This window comes from Sus scrofa, chromosome 11 (genome assembly GCF_000003025.6).
Source record: "Sus scrofa isolate TJ Tabasco breed Duroc chromosome 11, Sscrofa11.1, whole genome shotgun sequence".
NCBI lineage: Eukaryota > Metazoa > Chordata > Mammalia > Artiodactyla > Suidae > Sus > Sus scrofa.
In genome coordinates, this window is record NC_010453.5 from 16,867,584 (window position 1) to 16,883,174 (window position 15,591).

The following is a 15,591-nucleotide window of genomic DNA, read 5'->3' on the forward strand; positions in this document are numbered from 1 at the left end:
ATCAAACCATCATTCTGTACAACTTAAACCTATACAGTGATGTATATCAATTATTTCTCAATAAAACTGAAAATAATTATCCAAATAAATCTGGAGGAAAGGTCTTTTTTTTTTCTTTTTTTCTTTTTAGGGCCTAACCCGTGGCATACGGAGGTTCCCAGGATAGGGGTCCAATCAGAGCCACAGCTGCCGGCCTGCACCATAGCCACAGTAACTTCAGATCTGAGCCGGTGTCTGCGACCAACAGCACAGCTCACGGCAAAGCCGGATCCTTAATCCACTGAGCAAGGCCAGTGATCGAACCTGTAACCTCGTGGTTCCTAGTCGGATTCGTTTTCTCTGCGCCACAACGGGAACTCCAAAAAGTATTTATTTATTTGGAGGTTCCCAGGTTAGGGGCTGAATCGGAGCTGTAGCCACGGGCCTTCGCCACAGCCACAGCAACGCGGGATCTGAGCCGCATCTGTGAGCTACACCACAGCTCATGGCAATGCCGGATCCTTAACCCACTTAGAGAGGCCAGGGATTGAACCTGCAATCTCATGGTTCCTAGCTGGGTTCATTTTCGCTGTGCCACGACGGGAACTCCAAGGTAATTTTTTCATTGAAGTATAATAGACAAACCATACCATATTAGTTTCAGGTGTACAATTCCAGTGATTTATTAATACTCATTTTGAAATGGTCACCACAATAAGTCTAGTTACCATCTGAAAAGGTAATTTTTAAGACTCAGCAAATTAACATACCAAGCAACCTTCATTTTTCTGAAACATTTTAAGCTCATTTCAATGTTTTCAATGAAAGACTTCTAAAATAAAAGCGGAAATCCCAAGCAAGAAAACGGAAACTAAATGCAGTGTGGTGCCTATGAAGTTCATTGCAGAGAGTCAGGAAAAGGGTCCCGTTAACGACTTGCTTCTGCTCTGGGGGGATTCGTGGAGAAAGAAGAAAAGAAAGATGGAGCTTGTCTATTTTAATGTTATTACCAATAAATCCATGGCTATTTTAGGGGAATTTAGATTTACGATAGGCTCAATCTGGCCCCTTTATGCGGATAGAAGTTTCGTCTCCTATAAATGATACCCCTTCTCCTCACAGTGCAGCTGGCTTCATTACACACGTTGCATAGACACAGACAAGGGCTCACTGTCCTATGCGCTAACACCTGATTCATGGGGTTTCTTGCTTTCTGTGCCATCAGCAGAGGCAGCACATTCACACCCGGCCTCCAGCCTCCCTGCAGGAGTTACCTCTGCGACCACTGGAATTCCTAAGGCCAGATGCAAACGTCCCACTTGTGACCCCGCTAGAGTCACACAGAATGACGCTTTCTCTTTCCTCCTTAGTTACTGTGGGAAACGGAAACTGCTTATTCAGGGATGGTTTTCTGCAGTCTGGTGAACTGCTTGAGTTTCACTCAACAGCTCGAACAGGGAGGGGCTGGCTGGCCGGAGCTCTTGTACATTTTCTCCCCATTTCAGCCTCTGGTTGTCAAGGCCGGGCAGTGGGTGGATGGAGTGGGGACTAGACCGTTGCCCTCATCTCCTCAGGACGTGTCACCTGAATAGCGAAAAGGAGGGACCACTGCAAATGGTGCTGTCGGCAGTCGGAGAATTCCAAGGTGTGCTGTCTGCTCTCCTTGAGCCTGGGCTGCCCGGCAAACAGCCTGCTGCAGAACCAAGGCAGAGGTGAGTGAGCTCAACCTCCCTGCGTTGATGTGGTATTGCTCTGTTCAAAAATAGGGGGGAATTCTAAGGGTATACAGCAATCACTCAATCCACGTACACTGCTGAAGGGGTCTCAGACATTCTGATTGTTGCCTGAGACAATGTCCATGGAGGCGCAGCGGTCAGGTGGCCTAAAATTCCCACTTGATGCTGCCGCTTACTTCTCTCTTGCCTTTATTTACCTCCCCGCTTCCTGGGAGGACGTTCTAGTCTGCCCAGCTTTCCTTCCTCTCGCTCCCCGCCAGCCCCCTGCAGGCCTCTCCTTTCCCTCCTGAGATGCTCATTCAGAAGAAGTGCAGACCAGGCTCTGAGCCCTGAGGCTGGGCTCCCGCACAGCCAGCATACCATGCCACCTCGGGAAGTCACCTGCTGAAGGCGGTGTGGCACAACAGCTGGCCCATGGCAAATACCTAATGTTAGTTTAGCAAAAATGCAATAATGTGTTAATGATAATAACTTCAGAAACTAATGTAGATTCAGGCCTGCGCTAAGTTCTTCACACACATTCTCTCACTGAGTGCTCAGAATGAACTGCAGGTGAGAATGCCTGTCTGTCCGCATCTTAAAAGACCAGGTTTGAGTGATGTTACCTAAACGGTCCAAAGTCGAGGAGCTGGTAAGCAGGACACTGGATTCCTTCCCAAGCTGACTTCAAGGCTATGGATCTGGTGTTCATTTTACTGAGATGGATTACTCAGTCCTCACCGTCCTCAGTACTCCTGACCCCGTTTTTTGGTGGGAAAAAGCTCTCCGCTATGATTCTACAAAAACGTTCTCTTGGTCTCGGTACATCTCTGACAGCTTCTCCTCTCTTTCTCCAGTTCCACTGCCTCCTCCTTGGACACCAACATGTACCCTTCTCCAGGGCTGACTCCGTCCTGTCTCAGCAGAACTAAACAAAGCCCTCCAGGAAGCCCAGAGCCCTGAACTGGGCTCTGTGCCATTTCCTCCCAAACTACCTGGTCGCCCTGGCTTGAGTCATTCTTGCCTTGCTTCCCACATTCCATCACCGGATTCCATGGGAGATGGGAAGCCATGATTATCGTGTAGGAAACAATGAGGGAGGAAATAGAAAAAAAAAAAAAAGACCCCCCCCCAAAAAAAACCCCAGCAACTCTGAAAACAGGAGGCTCAGCTACTTGGGCTGGATCAGCAATTACTTCATTTTAAAAAACAATAACTTTATTTAGGAATCATGTTTACATGATTACACACTCATTTTAAGCACACAATTTGAGCAGCATGGACAAATATGTACCCCAGAAAGTTGCCCTGAGCTTGTAGTCAATTCTGTCATCCCTACGCAGACTTCAGGTAACCACTGATCTGCTATGATTGTAAATGAGTTCTCACTTTATTCTAGGATGTCACAGACATGGAATCATAGAGTAAGTACTTCTTTGAGGCCCTCTTCTTCTGCTCAACATGATTTCTGTGCGAATCTTCCACTTTGCTGCAGTGACCCATAGCTCCTTCCTTTGTAGCATATCATGTAAGGACCTGTCACGTTTTGCTTACCCACTAATCTAGAGAAGGGCTTGCAGGATATTTTCAGTTTTTAGCTATTCTGAAAAACTGCGATGAACCCTTTGACTGCTGAGAACATTCTTGCACAAATCTTTGTATGGACACATGTCTTCATAATTCTCGGGTAAACATCTAGAGTAGAATTACTGAACTGTAAGACTGTCAAGTGGTTCTACCATTTTACCCTTCCACTAACTAAGTAGGCAACTTCCAGTTGTTCCATAACTTACTGGTATTGTCTAGTCTGTTTTATTTGAGAGATTCTGGTGGCTATTAATGATATTTCCTTGTGGTTTTAATCTACATTTCTCCGGTGACTAAAATATTATAGAACATCTTTTCATATGCCTTATTCATAAATCGTCTTTTGTGAAGTGTCTGTTCAAACCTTTGCTGATTTTTTTACAGGACTGTATATTATCTTACTGTTGTACTAAAAGGGCTCTTTATATATTCGAGATATATATATATATCTTTTATCAGATATATGTCATGCAAATATTTTCTTCCAATTATGGCTTATCTTCATTTTTTTTCCTTAATGGTATCTTTCAAAAAACAGAAGATATTAATTGTGATGCAATATAATTTATAATTTTTCTTACAGTTAGAGGTTTTGTGTCCTATGAAATCTTTGCCTATCCTCAAGGTCACAAAGATTTTCTTCTACGTTTCTTCCAAAAATTCAACAGTTTTCATTTTTGCATTTACGTTGTTGATCCATTTCAAATTAATTTTGCTGTATGACTCCGAGGTGAGGTTCATGTTATTTTTCACACGGACATCCAATTTTTCCAGGTCATTTGTTGAAAATATTATTCTTACTCCCATTGAGCTGTCGTGACAGCACTGGAAAAAAAAATCTGCTATATAAATTTGAGTCCACTGCTGTTCTGTTTGTTTCCATGTACCTACCTATTTAGCCTTCTACAAATGCCACACTTTTGTGATCACTGTAGCTTTACAGTAAGTCTCGAAATCAGGTTGTGTAAGTTCTCCAACTTTGTTCTTCTTTTTCAAAATTGTTTTGGCTCATATAGTTCCTTTGCACAGTCATATAAATTCTGGAATCAGCTTATCAATTTATACCCCCCCCCAAAAAAAACCCCTGCTAGGCATTGCATTAAATCTCTGTATCACTTTGGAGAGAATGGATGTCTTATCAATGCTGAGTCTTCCAATTTAAGGACATGGTATACCTATTTATTTAATTCCTTAATTTCTCTCTACACTGTTTTGTGATGTTCTGTATACTGGTCTTGCATATATTATGTGACATTTATCCCTAGAACTTCATGATTTTTTAATATTATAAATGGTATATTTTTATGACACCATCCAATTGTTTATTAATACACAGAGATACAATTAATTTCTGCATATTGACCTTACAGCCTGAAAACTCACTTATTAGTTCTAATGATTTTTTTGGTAAGTTTTTTGGGGGCTTTTTACATACATGATCATATTACTTATGAAAAAATACAGTTTACTATTTACTTTCTAATATGTATACCTTTCACTTATTTTTTGTCTTGTTGAAACTACCAGGACTTCCACCACATTGGTGAGCAGAAGTGATGAGAACTGACATCCTTATCTTGCACCAATCTTCAGGGAAAAGTGTGTTCAGTGCTTAACAGTGAAGTTTGACATTAGCTTGGATTTGTCATGGATGCCCTTTATCAGAAGCTCCTTCTGTCTCTAATTTGCTGAGAGCTTATGAGTGAATTTTGTCAAATGTTTTTTCTGCATCTATTGAGATGATTACACGGTTTTCTTTTATATAATGTATAAATACGGTGAATCATACTGATTAATTTCCAATGTTCAACCAACTCTGCATTCCTATGATAAACCCCATTTGGTTATAATGTATTATCCTTTTTATACAGTTGATTAATATTTTAAAGGATTTTTCTGTCTATGATCATAAGGGATATTGGATTAGTTTCCTTTTTGTAATAACTTTGATTTTGGTATCGGGGTCATTCTGGTTTCACAAAATTAGTTGGGAAATATCCCTTCCTCATCTAATTTTTGAAAGAATTGGGAGTTCCTGTTGCGGCACAGCAGAAATGAATCTGACTGCAACCATGAGGTTGCAGGTTCGATCCCTGGCTTTGCTCAGTGGGTTAAGGATCCGGCATTGCCATGAGCTGTGGTGTATAGGTCGCAGATGTGGCTGCGATCTGGCATTGCTGTGGCTGTGGTGTAGGCTGGCAGCTGTAGCTCCGATTCGACCCCTAGCCTGGGAACCTCCATATGGCACAGGTGGCTCTAAAAAGCAAAAAAAAAAAAAAAAAAAAAAAAAAGAATTGGACTAAGTATCTTCATTTCTTTGGGTATTATTTTTTCGTTAAAGTATGGTAGAATTTACCAGTGAAGCCAGCTGGGCCTGGAGCTTTTTTCCTAGTAAGCTTCTGAATTACAAATATTTTTTTTCTCATTAAACATTCCCTGGACAAGATGATCATTAAGAAATACTCAGCTTGACTATCTGAAAATGCTATATAAGAACCAAGTGCATGATAATTTTAAAATTTATACATTTTGATAAGCAAGGTGGTTTAAAATAGTCACAAAGGTCACAGATTACCCACAATTATGAACAATACCATAACGTGTTCAACTGTATCCTAAATTTAATACTTGTGAGAGTTTGTGAGTTAGACTATACATGCACATGCTGGGACGATTTCTTTCCCTAACATGCCTGGTGCCTATAAAACTGGTCTCAAACATCTGGAAAGATTGGCTTTACAAAATGAAGATGGAATAGAAAGGAGTCCACAATTAAATACCACGTTCAGCAATTGGGGAAACGGTTCACAAACTTGAATTTCCCTGATGTATTGTTGAACAAACTGCCTGGAGCACATTTTCACATCTACTTTCTGAATGTTTTCCACAACTGAGAAACTCATATGGTCTCTTTTGTTTCCCTGCCTCCTGGGGACAGAAACTTGGCAACTGTGCTTGGGGTATTTTAATCAGGTAAGTTTTCCTGGTTCTTCCTGTTAATCACATCGGACAGCGCAGCGCAGCATTTGCTTGCAATGTGAAACAGAGAGTTACTCTCCAGACGAGGTTCATAACCCTTTATGAGTCCTTTCCCCTGTCATCTCTCCCCCGAATGGGAGCTTTTTTGGCAAGAAACGTGCTGAGCCCCAGAGCCAGCAAACAGAGACACACCGTCTCCTTCGCTAAGAAAGCAGCGGTGCTGACGAAGGGCCCCGCCATCGGCGGTCAGGATGCAGACCGCTGGCTGCGCGGACTCGGCAGGGAGAAGGTCGGGGGTCTCGTAAACCTACAGGCTCAACCAGACCTTTAATGCCACAGACGTTTGAGACAGCATCTGGAGTCTAATATCACAATAGCTGGCTGGGGAATTTGATCATTTCGGGTTTCTTACTCTATCCGCACAGTGCCGCTGGGGAAGCTGGAAGTGAAAAAACAGCCGCTTTCGTCTCTATCTTTATAGAACCTGACCACTCGTCAGCGTCTTCTTTGCTTCTTAGGTGAAAACCCGAGCGATAAGATCTACGAGCGTGGAACTAAACACTAACTTAAAAATGGACAACAATCTAAGTTCAGGACCCAAAGCAATCACTGAAAGAGGGTGCCTGGAAGATAGAAAGCTCACTGCCAAGACGAGAACTGTCCTCTCCTGGAGCTGTAGAAGTTCCTGCTGTTTCCTTCTCTGTCTCTCTCTCTGTTTGACGAAGGGAAATTATCGAGGGGATATGAAAGATTCAAAAAAAAAAAAAAGTTTCTATTTTTACACAAGACAACACTAACAGAGTTTAGTTCTAGTAACGATGGAAGGGAATTACTGCAAGAATTCAATAATACGCATGGAACAACACGCATATGGATGGCCCACAGTAACTCACTCATGTACGTATGGCGGGTGTCTTCTACTATTATCTCATTATCGCCATTCTCCTACTTAAACCACCTGACTGTATGTTAACCAATGAACCACCAAACAAACGTGTACCGGTCACTTCTTGTGTACCTAGTACTCAAACATCAGCAAAGAATTAAAAATGTCTAGTTCGGAAGGTTTAATGGTACCAACATTTACTGAGCACCTCCTCTACGCCCGGCACTCTCTGTGCATTGATTTACTTGTATTATTTCCTTTAATCCCTGAAGCATCTCTTCGTGGTAGATACTAGATACTAGTAAGTGCAATACTTAAATAATGTTCTTAGGCTTGTCATTTAGAGATCGCAACACCCTAAAGTTTTATTTTACGATTAAGAACAACTTTTTAGAATATAAGGGATACTGGTAACCCTTCGAACTCTTCAGCTTACAGATCAAAGATGCTGAAAAGTTTGAATGATTTATTGAAAACAATGCAGCAAATATTTAAAATTTTTCTTGTAGGTCATCAGATCCTACGATCAGATTACCAGATTGTTCTTAAAGAAAGCCCTTCCTTGAAAGAGATATGGAGCAGATATAACAATATATTAGCACTGACTGATTGCTGGGGTTGGGGACAAATAATATTTGTAGTTTTTCCCTGAGTTTTTCTGTATCTCTAAATTTTTTGATTAAAAAAAAAATTGCTTCACTTGCCCGTGTACTTTAATTTTCGAAAAGGATATATCATCTACCTTTATTTATACCATGTTTCTAAACACTCTAGGCCTCATTTTTTTTTTTCTTTCTTTTTTTAAGAACAGTAAGGCAAAACAAAGTAGTTTAGGTTAAATTTCACATGGTAAAAGATGCATGCAATTCTCTGGAAATCTTGGCACTTCCTTCATAATTTAATTCTTCCTCCAATGAACTATGTTCTGTAAATCTTAAAATAATGGAAGGCTTAAAAACAAAACCCCAAATTTTAAAAGAAATAGATCTCTCATGCCTTATCCTTCAAAAGGTCTCTTCATCAAGAGACAGAAACGATTCCACATTATTTGCTTCAACCCTTGACCCAGAACACAAACACGTGAAATAGTTTTTTTTTTTTTTTATGTCAGTTCTATATATAAGGACAGCTTACTAAAATAGGCATCACTTCCCATGAAGATCCGAGGGAGATGTATAGTATCTGAAAGTTCCAACTGGTTTTTTAGAGCTGGGCAAATAAGACGAATACAGGGCGTGCACTTTCTATTACAGCAGGACATCTAAAGTTAGGCAGTGTTGAAACGTTAAAGAGATTAGAGCGACAGGTGTTCACAGATAGTGAGTCCGCAAACAATCCGGGGTCAGTGTGCGAGGAGGAAGGAATGCGGGTGAGGGATGCTCTGGGTCCCAAAAGGGCTGTGAGCTAACAAGTGCCAGTGCGTTGATACTACTTCCCAGTCTGGGTTTCTGGGGTTGGTTTAAGATGCCTGTTCTCATATAGCTATTGGAAGATTTTTGGATAATGAGTTAATTACATTTTCAACTTCCGTTCACTTGGCAAAATTAAAATGACTTCTAATTATTCCTCATGGCTTTAGCTTTCAGAAATGGTTATGAGCTACCTCATGGGTTGCTGACATAAGATTGCTGTCTCCTGCTGAGCTCCGCACCAGGAAATGTCTTTAATGGGACCGTTTTGGTAGAAACCTGAGCATCACACACCTCTCAGATCCACACAGGGCTCTACGTCTGGCCGACTGTGAATTTGGTTGACCCTTCCACGTGTGAAATGCAATGCATGAGGCTGTCCCCTTTTCCACCGTAAGCTTACACTTCTTGGAATCACCCCTTTCTTGGGCCCAGAAGAACTGCCACGGTTGGCCAAACTGCCTATAACCCTAAATAACCACAATTTACCAGACGGTTGTTCTGGTTTTCACACTATTTCCATAGGAACCCTGAAACTACCTGGGTGATTTCTGAGACACTGCTGCTAAGTCTGTAGGGTATTCTTAACCCGTCAGAACACGTTCATACACCGCCTCACTTCCTTCCCTCAAAATTCAAATGGGTAATTTCTCAACTTCGTCTCTGCTTTACCTGGCCTGCTCTGCCCTCCTATGTCCCCTGTCTCCAGGCCACATCTACACATCCTGTGGGTCAAGGTACAAACCCAGAAGTCACCCTTGACACCTCCTTCTCCTTGACCATCATCCAATCGACACGTGAGGCTGCTACTTCCATCCTCTAAGCTCAGGGTGCCCTCCTCTCCCGCCTAGACCAGGGCGGCAGCCTCAGGGCACCTGGCCTTAGCTTCTCCACACGAGGGCACTGCCCTCCTTCAAACCCTCCACCACCATGAAGTCAGGTTCAGACACATGGGGAGCCTTGCCCAGCACTCTCGCCTGTTCCTTCCTCACTAACTTAAACGCATCACTGAGCTTCTTGGAACTTGCTAAGCGTGACAAACTTTTCCACACAGCCACGCTGCTACTGTGACGGCTCTACCACTTCAAGGTTTTCTTCCCCACAGGAAAGCAACGCGAGCCCCACCGACCCACACTCTCCACCCTCCCCAGGCCCGCTTATAAACCTGTCCTGTGCATCCCCACGAAACCCACAGATACTTCCCTTATCCCTGCTGTCACCGGCCTCTATCAGAGTCGAAGCAAAGTGAGGCACAGGTAATATTTTACTTAGAACTATCCCTAGATAGCTGGCTCTAGTGCTCAACATACGCTTCTTAGCAGGTGCTCCATAAACGTTTCTTGAAACATTACAGGCACAGATTTTATGCAGTTTTACAAATGAGAAACCTGAGGCAGAAAGCAGTTCAGGACTTACCTAAAGTCACAGGCTTATTTAAAGGAGAACTGAGACTACGGCCCGAGCCTCGTGAACCCTGGCCCTGGAGGTGACAGGCCACCATATTTCACTGGTTGGAATTGTGCAGAATGAAGAAGCCAATGCAACAGGGGACAAACGTTGACAAGTGGAAGCGAATCTGGATCAGCTTCCCTTATGACTCCCACAGAACAAGCATCACATTCTGTGGGCCTTTAGGCCACTATATTGCCAGACAGAAGTCCAGCCTTTTTAGCGGCCATAGCCTGATTTCAAGGCTGTACACCATACCTTTTTCCTCTGTCACGTGTCGAAGTAACTTCTCAAGTTCAGGAAGTTTCAGCAACAAGATGCAATTTGGAAACATATCATCCATCACAACTTGATCTATGGGCTGAAACTTTCCCTGAAAAAAGACTTCAGTCAGTGAGGATGTAAGGACTCCCATCAACACACTCACACATTAAAAAAGACAGAAGACTGGAGTCCCCACTGTGGCTCAGCAGGTTAAGGACCTGACGTTGTCTCTGTGAGGATGTGAGTTCAATTTCTGGCCTCACTCAGCAGGTTAAGGATCTGGTGTTGCTGTAAGCTGCAGCACAGATTACAGATGCAGCTTGGATCTGGTGTGGCTGTGGCTGTGGCGTAGGTCTCAGGTGCAGCTTCAAAGTTCCCTGGCCTGGGAACCTTTATATGCTGCAGTTATAGCCATAAAAAGAAAAAAGAAAAAAAAAGAGAGAGAGAGAGACAGACAAGATATATAACCTCATAGCTGGACCTTTAAACTAAGTTTAAAGCCACCTGTTCCACCTAAGGACTCCCCACCTGGGACAGGCTCCAGAACAGACTCTCAGCTCCCTAAAGGAAGCTCTTGAAAACACTGGGGATTCATCAAGTGGCAAGAAATTCTTCGACTGATCGATCTATCTACCTATCTGTCTATCTATCTGTCTATCTATCTGTCTATCCATCCATCCATCCATCCATCCATCCATCCAGGGCCATCTGGCATATGGAAGTTCCCAGGCTAGGGGTTGAATTGGAGCTGCAGCTGTTGGCCTACGCCACAGCCACAGCCACAGCAATGTGTGATCCGACCCACATCTGCAACCTACATCACAGCTCGCAGCAACGCCGGATCCTTAACCCACTGAGCAAGGCCAGAGACTGAAGCCACATCCTATGGATGCTAGTCGGGTTCTTTACCCACTGAGCCCCAATGGGAACTCCAGTTTAAATGTTCTATTTTTCCTTCAGATAGTAAGATTAATGCCCAGGTCTCCCAACTCTTATTGTCTTTAGATTTCTAATTGAATCTATATTCTTCTGTGCTCAACCAATATGTTAAACACTTAACTATCTTAAAACAATATTTCACTTATACATAATGGAGTACCACATAATCATGTTAAACATAGAATAATTTCATAAGAAACTAATGTTACATTCTTGTTTTCTTTACCATACAGACATAAAAAGGTCATGTAATAAGCAACTTACGTGAATATAAATACAATAACGGTTGGGATAACTAGACAGAAGATTTTTTACTGATGTTAAACCATGTATTTAAAAAAGAACAGCCAGCCACCACCGTGAGCCTTCCTCTGCACCTGCCCACCCGAGCCAGCCACGGCGCCCCCAGCGCCTCCCAGAGGGCCAGGGTGAGGATTAATTCACCAGAGTCGCGGTCCCAGTGGGAAGTTAGGCAGACGGTCCCAACACACGGTGCGGGGAGGGCCTTTGAAGGCGCATCGACCCAGGTACTGAAGCGGGTTGGTGGCTCCTCCCCGTTGACGATTCCTAGAAAACACCACAATCGGGAGCCACCTGGACTTTCCATCTTCTTCCCTGAATACGACTAGGGCCTCCCTGGTGACTAGAGCCATTCTGCTCCTTAGAGGCACGTGGCTTACCAGCCGCACTGCCTGTGTGCCTCGTCACAGTGACCACCACAGTGGCTTCCAGGTAAGGGGAAACACGATCACACCAAGAAATGAACGGCCACGACTCCACACTGGAGAGCAGAGGATGGAGGAGGGGAGGAAACTAAGAGAAGACAGGCCTCATCAGGAGAAAGCATGACTTAGCAGCTTTAAGCCAGTTTTTTTTACTTTCAATGTTTATAGCAAATCAAACTGACATAAATACAAAATGATAGTTTTGGAAATTGGGTCTAAGCATTCAATGAGAAGCCACAGCATTTAAACTCTTTGCAGACACGAAAGTGCACAGATCAGATTTTTCTAAGTGTTTAAGTAACATTCCTTAAAGCTGTTATTTCAAAGGTTTTCACGCTGTGGTTGGTGGATCCCCGGGAGTCTCCGATACCCTTTCAGGGGGTCCACAAGCTCCAAACTATTTTCATAATAATGCGAAGATGTAGCTGCATTTTCACTGTGTGGACGTTTGCACTGATGATTCCACCGCAAAGGTGGCTAAAAGCGCTGGCTCCTTAGTACCAGGCAGGGCGGTGCCAGCAAACTGTCCAGCAGCCACAGCCTTAAGTCACTGCACGGGCAAGGCCGTGAAACAATGTCACTTTCATTTAAGGATATCCTTGATCAAGGAGCAAGAGCAATTACTTTTATTTAAATCTTGACCCTCGAGAGCAAGTTCGTTAAATGGTCTGTGTGATTAAAGTGCAGATCAAGCACTTCTGCCGCCACCAAGGCTCAGTGATCACCTTGAGGAAAAGCACTGTGTGACTGCTGCGTCTCAATTTTTTACCCAAAATAAACCGCTATGAACCAGGGTTATTCAGACTTGACTGCTTGGCAGAATATAAATGAAATGCACCTCTCACTTCAAGCAAAGACTGACAGTACTTGAAGCCAATGATAACATTTGAACTTTACAGAAAAAATTAGAATTGTAGAAATTTTGTATCTGCCACTATGACAAGCTTCTCAATAGTCAAAGAATTTTCTAAAGAGATCAGTGATTTATTATATTAACAAAGGTTTATATGTGCGTGTGTGTGTGTGTGACAAGTTGTGTCAACATTTAGAAGACCTACATAATACACTGAAATGATATTTTCCAAATGCCCAATGCATGACATTGCAAAGTAATATGGGTGAGAGAGCCAGTCTCAGGGCAAGAAAGACTCATAGATTTTAATGTAACAGGGTGTTAAAAACAAGACCAACAGGCCCCAAATGGAGTTGCCTATGCTAAGCTCAAACAGAGATGAGATTTAATTAGTTTCAGCTCTCCCAGAAACGGAATCTTAAACTAGTCAATCAGTAACCTCCTAAAGAACACTAGTGAGGTCATTTGCCTGACAGACACCTGCCATCCCCAAAGAAAAGTGACCTTGTCATAACCAACCCACTTTTAGTTCAACTTCCTTGTTTCTATTGCCTTCTGGCTATAAAAGTCTTTCAGACCAAAAAAAGAAAAAAAGGAGTTCCCATCATGGCTCAGTGGCTAACAAACCGGACTAGCATCCATGAAGACGTGGGTTCGATCACTGGCCTCACTCAGTGGGTTAAGTATCTGGCATTGCTGTGAGCTGTGGTGTAGGTCGCAGATGCAGCTTGGATCCCGTGTTGTTGTCGCTGTGGCTGCGGCCGTGGCCGGCAGCTACAGCTTGGATTCAATCCCTACCCTGGGAACCTCCATATGCCATGGCTTCGGCCCTAAAAAGACAAAATACAAACCAAAAAAAGTCTTTCATTTTTGTATAGTTCCTTAGAGCGCCTTTCCTTCTGCTAGGACAGATGTTGCCCAGGTCATGAATCACTGAATAAAGCCAATAAGATCTTTAAATTTTACTCATTTGAATTTTGTTTTTTAACAAGACCATGGAAAGCTCAGTGACAGGGTTTCAGATTCCACACTGCGACTAACTTTTAAGAAACTGTATGTTTGTTTCTGGAGTGGTATCAAAGCAGAGTATCCACAACTGTCTTACAATTCCTCCCCTTTCTGGTCTCATACTGTAAGGCTGTGTATTCTTCATACACTTCCAGTGACACAATGTATGGAAACACACTGAATGCAGAACCAGATGTGAAAATCCAGTTGTCTTCTCTCAAGCCAGACATCAAAGAGATTTGCAAAAATGTAAAACTGCCATACTTCCCACTGACTGTTACTGTTTGTTTCATTAAAAACATGTTATATGTTAACATATAATGGCCTTGCTATTTTTGAGAATAAATTAATAAAATTGTTTTTTTCAGTTTTAATTTCATGTAGTAAATACTCAGATAAAACCCACAAGAACAAGAAGTTCTCTGAGATCCTTAATAATTTTCAAGAGTATAAAGGTATCCTGAGACCAAAATGTTTCAGAACCTCCAGCTGGAACCATTAACAAACTCTGTCTTCCCATTACAAAGGTAAATTTTACTCCATCTGGGATGCCTTACGTCTCAACTACAGCTTCCCCATTAATGAGCTTTCGCTGGACACACTGCGGTTATGAACTAGTCCAAGATCGAGGTGCTGGATCTCAGGTCTGCCAGTCACACGTGATACACGTGTTCTACCAAGTTAAACCTGAACTATGGGGAATCTATCTTTGGGCCATTATAAGGACAGAAAGGAGATCAAGTTAAAACACAATCGATTCTGTTTCCCCACTGTTACTATCCCAAACCGGGAAACTCACCTCTTTCCCAGCCTTCATAAGGTAGTGGAGGAGCAGAAACAGAGGGTCCATGGGGGTGGCAAAGTGGAGGAGACCGCCTGCAGATTAAGAATAATTCAATGTCTTAGAAAGACAACTTAGTTATTCCACCTTAATCCCAATAGGGAAACCATTCATTGAAAAATATATGCGAAATTCCAAATGCAGAAGTTCCTCCTACAGAGGCCCAAGAGTCTCTGGGAGCCTCTCGAAAGGCAGGATGTGTACACGGGGATTTACTCCAAGGAGCGCTGCATCCCTGGTGTGGAGAGGACAGCCCAGACACTGAGCTTGAGCCTTAACTTTCCACTGCTTCGTTATTTTAATTAATTAATTAACGAATTAATTTATTTATTTCAGGCCTGCACTCACAGCACACAGAGGTTCCCAGGCTAGGGGTCCAATAAGAGCTACAGCTGCCGGCCTACACCACAGCCGCAGCAATGCTGGATCCGAGCCGCGTCTGTGACCTACCCCACAGCTCATGGCAATGTCGGATCCTTAACCTGCTGAGCGAGGCCAGGGATTGAACCTGCATCCTCATGGTTACTAATCAGATTCATTTCCGCTGAGCCAAGATGGGAATTCTGTCTACTTCTTTAGAAATTATTTTTAACAGAGGCCCTCATCTCCCTACCCTCCTACCAGTGCCCCCGCCGCCCCCCGCCAAAAAAAAAAAAAAAAAAACCAAAAACCCAGCAGGCTTAGGGGAATATAGACAGAAGGTGAACCTGGCAGACATTAGGAAACCTGTACTTAGTCTACCTACAAAGCTGCAGTAAAATGTAATTTCCTGTGCTTTTGAGGGCGAAGCCACGGGAAAGCACTATTATTCCCTCCATGCACAGCTCCTTCTATGGGCTCTGGGCTCACAGCTCTGAACGACCAGTGACGGGGAGCTCGGAGGTCGTTACACACTCTAGACCCTGTCCCATCCCCCATCCCAAAGAAAAACGCAAGAGGGCAGGAGTCCAAGAAGAC

General features: G+C 43.1%; 1 protein-coding gene and 1 long non-coding RNA gene across 11 annotated transcripts in view; one reads left to right on the plus strand and one right to left on the minus strand.

Annotated features, from left to right (window-relative positions):
• The window catches only part of RNASEH2B (ribonuclease H2 subunit B), an 86,161-nt gene that overhangs the window by 41,785 nt on the left and 28,785 nt on the right, over positions 1-15,591 (minus strand). For all 10 annotated transcript variants that reach the window (XR_002336482.1, XM_021065147.1, XM_021065146.1 and 7 more), the window contains 2 exon segments: positions 14,593-14,669; positions 10,263-10,377 (listed from right to left, as the gene is read on the minus strand). Coding sequence is in view for 9 of the 10 variants with exons in the window: in XM_021065147.1 (XP_020920806.1) it covers positions 10,263-10,377; positions 14,593-14,669 (192 nt within the window). In the remaining variant the exon portion in view is untranslated.
• On the plus strand, positions 415-7,845 carry LOC110255808. The gene is made up of 2 exons (XR_002336663.1): positions 415-1,691; positions 4,809-7,845. It is a non-coding gene; the product is annotated as an uncharacterized LOC110255808 (long non-coding RNA).